Source organism: Chrysochloris asiatica, unplaced genomic scaffold (genome assembly GCF_000296735.1).
Source record: "Chrysochloris asiatica unplaced genomic scaffold, ChrAsi1.0 scaffold00254, whole genome shotgun sequence".
Classification (NCBI taxonomy): Eukaryota; Metazoa; Chordata; class Mammalia; order Afrosoricida; family Chrysochloridae; genus Chrysochloris; species Chrysochloris asiatica.
Window position 1 is genome coordinate 1,122,706 of NW_006408772.1, and position 4,767 is coordinate 1,127,472.

Genomic DNA, 4,767 nt, shown 5'->3' on the forward strand with positions numbered 1-4,767 from the left:
GGAGTTTTACTTCAGAATTGCTAAATGACAGAAAACACTTGCTCTGATAAGCCAAGCCATCCTTTTATTCTCTAAGATACAAAGCTTTAGACTTTTAAAGGATGAATAGTTTCAATGCTGTAAAGCAAATTAACTGTGGGTTGGCTAAAAATATTGCTAGCACTACCCATTTATATTTATTTATTTATGTTGTTTAGGAATGATTTTCTTCAAAGCTGCAATACTAGTGAAAAGTTGAAGTCCTACAGCAAAATTAAAGCATTTCAACCCGCTTAAATGTATAGCTGGAGTCCTGGTGTGGCACTGAAGGATAATACGGTGGATCACAAAGTCAGTTTGAACCACAAGGTCGGAGGTTCAAACCCATCAGTCACTCCTCAGAAACTGTATACAAGGTTGCTGTGTGTTGGGACCAACTCAATGGCATTTAACAACAACAAACCACATACATCCACTTTAAAAAATGCCACAAGATATCTGTCCTTGAGGACTTTGCTAGAGAATATAATTTTGATCTGTTGTTAAAGTGCCTGACAAATATAAACGATTAAGAGTAAAAGTAATAGTAGCAGAAACAGCAGTTATTATAATAGTTAGTATTACTTTTGGATTGCTGATTCTGTGTCAGAGAGATTTTGTGTTTGATTATGTATTAAGTAATGTTTTCTAGACACCCACCATATGAGGTTGTAGTGCTCTAGGAATAGTTCTTCCTCTTTGAACATTCTAGTTCATTTTCCCATCATCTGGTGCCTGATCTCCTACAATAACCTCTTAAGGGATTTGCCATTCTAATTCAGTAACGGAATCTTGAAAGGTCTTTTAGAAAAAGAATGCTGATTGTGTCTCTCCCTTGCTTAACTCTTTCCTCTAGCTCCCCAATGCCCTTAATAGATGCTTTGAACTCCTTCTGTCTCCAACTAACCTCCTCTTCATCATCTGCTTTCTTATTCTTCTTCCTGTTCCATTGAACTTAGCAAGCTTGGGAACTGCCATTACCATGCTAGCTGCTTTGTTTTTGTCTTTCTCTTCCCCTCATCTTCCCTAGTTATTCCTATATACCTTTCACCTTAATTATCAATGACTCTGGTTTACTTTCTATGATTGCTGCTAAATGTTTCCTTAGCATTGTGGTCTTTTCTTTTTATAGCCCTTTTCACACTCTATTTTTATTACTTATGTCTGTTCTGTTTTTCCAAGTAGAATATATGTGTGTGTGTGGTGGGGTAGATGGGGCAGGGGAAAGAAACCTTGTTTGCTTAGTTTTTCTGCATATCCTACCAGCAACTTGCTCACCTGGAATATAGTAGTCACTTTATAAATACTCTTTGAATGAATGATTGGTACTTTCTTGTGTGTTAAATAATCAAGGCTTTAATTTAGCAGACATTATTCTCAAAGTCTCACAGATATTCCACTTTATTCTGTAAAGATATATTCAGATACACATTGTGGCATGGGAATATATGAATTTCTAATTTGCATATAATTTCATCCTACTTCCCATTTCTTTCTTACTTAGTCAAATATTCTGAATGAAGAATTTCAATTAAAAATAGAAAACAAACAATAATATGCTTACCTTAGGCAAGGGACGGGCAGGCTTGCAGTGGAGCCCTCCAACAAAGTCAAAATGTGGCAAGAATGGACGAGGAAAGTCAAAATCCCAATAGGTTCTAATCAGCCATATTTCAGCTTTCCCCATTGTTTCAGATAGTGTGGTGGGTTTTCCTGAAGAAGAAGAAGAAGAAGAAGAACAACAACAACAACAACAACAAAAACAAAACAAGAGAAACAAAACAAAAGGTGAAGGTAGCTTGAGAGAATTGTCTCTGAATATCTGCAAAACTTTCTGACAGAGGGAGCTTGGAATAATGGAACCAAAGATACTTTAAAAGGTGAGAAAAGACTTATCTCTGATGCCACATCAGTACATTCATATCCATAAACTATCACTAAACCTAAACCACTGTAGAGCAGAATGTGCATTTTTTTTCTCTAACATTGCAAAAGTAACAGTTGTAAACATGAAAATAGCTTGAATTTGTTTCCCAAATCAATTAGACCTTGGGTGGTACTGTAGGATAAGTACTGGATACTAACCACAAGGTTTGTGGTTCAAACGTGTCAGCTGCTCATTAGAAACCCTACACAGGTTGCTGTGAGTCTTGACTGCATTTAACAACAACCATAATCATAGAAAAACTTTTCCCAGAAGTACTCACTCTAGTTTCTACATTTTAACAAGCCAATCCCTTGACATTCAGTTTTCAAGTGGTTTTTGTGAGTACCAACTACTGAATTTATTCAAGTTAAGAGCAGAATACTATTTGATTATTGTGGTGCAGTGAATTTTCTAATGTTTCTTCTAGCCATAGCCTATAACAAACAACATTTCTGCCCTCTTGGGTCTATGTAAGAGGCGGTTGTCAAAGGTACTGATATGATAATATGATTGAGTTGTGGATGTTAGCAGAGCTAATTGTAATTGCAAAAACTTGGAACTCTAGCATGGGTGTGAAAGGAACCAGCTCAGAAGCAGGACAGAGAGATCTTACTACCATTAAAGAAGAGCAAGGAGAGGAGAGCATGCTTCACAACCCAAGATCCCTGTGAACTGAACTTTGTCAACCCAGAAACAGAAAGCTGGGGCACCAAAGGAGGCAGAGGAGCAATAGCAGAAAAAGCAAGAACCAGAGCATGAGACAGAGTTTTGGGCTTCCCAGCCTATGGAGCAAGTAAAGCTGAGTAATGTTGGGCAGGAAGTTTGCTTGTAGAATCTGGTGCCTCCAGGCACTTAAGTAGAGTCAGTAGATTTGCTGACCCATGAAACTAGAGACAGTGACTTCAAGCTGAGGGTCATAGTAGAGTTGTATGTCCTCTGGATATTTATCAACATCTCACTGGAACAACTGTGCCCTGAGCTTTTCCTAAACCCGTATTTTAACCTGCTAACTTTTCTAATAAACCCCATAACTGTTATTATGTTGCCTGACTTCTATGTGGTCACTGCAACAGATCATCAAACCCAACTGAGAAGTAAAAAAAATTGTGGGAGAAATGGTTAGTTCTTCATATTTTATAATTATTAAAAAAAAATCTGTTTGTAATTAACAGCTGGAAACATTTTTAAATCATGGAAAATTCTGCTCACCCTGAATTTTTGACACATTTAAAAAGTATAGTTTAAAAAATACAGACTAGGGAAATAAAAACAGACTAATAACATGTATGCCAAACTTTCAACAACAGATCATTTGTAAGTTGTTAGTGAAGAAAAGTGGAATCATTAGAAAACTAAAGGTTCACTAGTTAGGTTCAGTTAGGTAGAACTATTCTATTTTGATTCTGGCTATTTGACTAGCACATCAATAAAATATTGATTAGACAAATAATAGTTTCTTGAATAGAGCCACTTATATTTCTCAAATCAGAAGAAATTCTGAAAATATAAAGGAATCTTGATAGTTGGTCTGCAAACTTCAGGATTAGCAGTTGGAATCTACCAGCTGCTCCATGGGAGAAAGATGAAGCTTTCTGCTCCAGTGAAGACTGACAGCCTCACTAATCCTATACAGGGTCTCTATGAGTCAGAACTGACTCCAAGATGCATAACCACCACCACCACCTGAAAAGGTAATGTGGAAAAATATTTTAATAAATATGGAAACTAACATAGCCACCACCATTAGTCTGTCAGTTTGTTGTACTGTGGTGGCTTGCATGTTGTTTTAATGCTGGAAGCAATGCCACTGGTATTGCAAATACCAGCAGGGTCATGCATGGTGGACAGGTTTCTGAATATTTCTTCCTTCTTAAGAGAAGGAAGGAGAGGTATCTATTTCTGAATATTTGTCAACAGAAAACTTTCTGAATAACAGCAGAACATTATGAGTTATAATGCTGTAAGATGAGTCCCTCAAGTTTGTTGTTGTTGTTGTTGTCAGGTACCATCGAGTCGGAGCCAACTCATAGCAACACCACGCACAGCAGAACGAAAGAATGTCTGATCCTGGGCCAACCTCACTACCACTTCCACACTTGAGTCCATCAATGCTGCCACCTGGCCAATCCATCTCATTGGGGGTCTTCCTCTTTTTCTCCAACCCTCCATCTTACCAAGCATGATATTCTTCTCCAGTGACTGTTCCCTCCTGACAATACGTCTGAAGTATCAGAGATGAAGTTTTGCCATCCTGGCCTCAAAGGAGCACTCTGGATGTACTTCTTCCAAAACAGATCTATTGGTTCTTTTTGCATTCCATGGCACTTTTAGTATTCTCTTCCAACACCGAAATTCAAAGGAATCAATTCTTCTACGGTCGTCCTTATTCACTGTACAGCTTTCACTTCCATATGAATGAAGTTATTGAAAATACCATGGCTTGGGTCAGGCACACCTTAGTCCTCAAGCTGACGTCTTTGTTCTTCAACACTTTAAAAAGTTCCTGTGCAGCAGATTTGCCCAATGCAATACATCGTTTGATCTCTTGACTGCTGTTTCCACGAGTGTTGATAGTTGATCCAAGAATAATGAAGTCCTTGACAACTTCAATCTTTTCTCCTTTGATAAGAATGTTGTTTATTGGTCCAATGGTGAGGATCTTTGTTTTCTTGACATTGAGATGTAATCCATAGTGAAGGCTGTGATCTTAAATCTTCATCAGTAAATGTTTTAAGTCCTCTTAACTTTCAGCAAGCAAGGTTGTATCATCTGCATATTGCAGGTTGTTAATGAGTCTTCCTCCAATCCTGATGCCACGTTTT

General features: G+C 37.7%; 1 protein-coding gene across 3 annotated transcripts in view; it reads right to left on the reverse strand.

Moving 5' to 3' along the window:
* The window catches only part of UGT2B17 (UDP glucuronosyltransferase 2 family, polypeptide B17), a 51,230-nt gene that overhangs the window by 39,230 nt on the left and 7,233 nt on the right, over positions 1 to 4,767 (reverse strand). For 2 of the 3 annotated variants that reach the window (XM_006873764.1, XM_006873762.1), the window contains one exon: positions 1,583 to 1,731. In XM_006873764.1, coding sequence (XP_006873826.1) covers positions 1,583 to 1,731 — 149 coding nt within the window. Of the gene's footprint in view, positions 1 to 1,582; positions 1,732 to 3,625; positions 3,629 to 4,767 lie in introns of all 3 variants that reach the window. The other variant, XM_006873763.1, reaches the window with a different exon arrangement.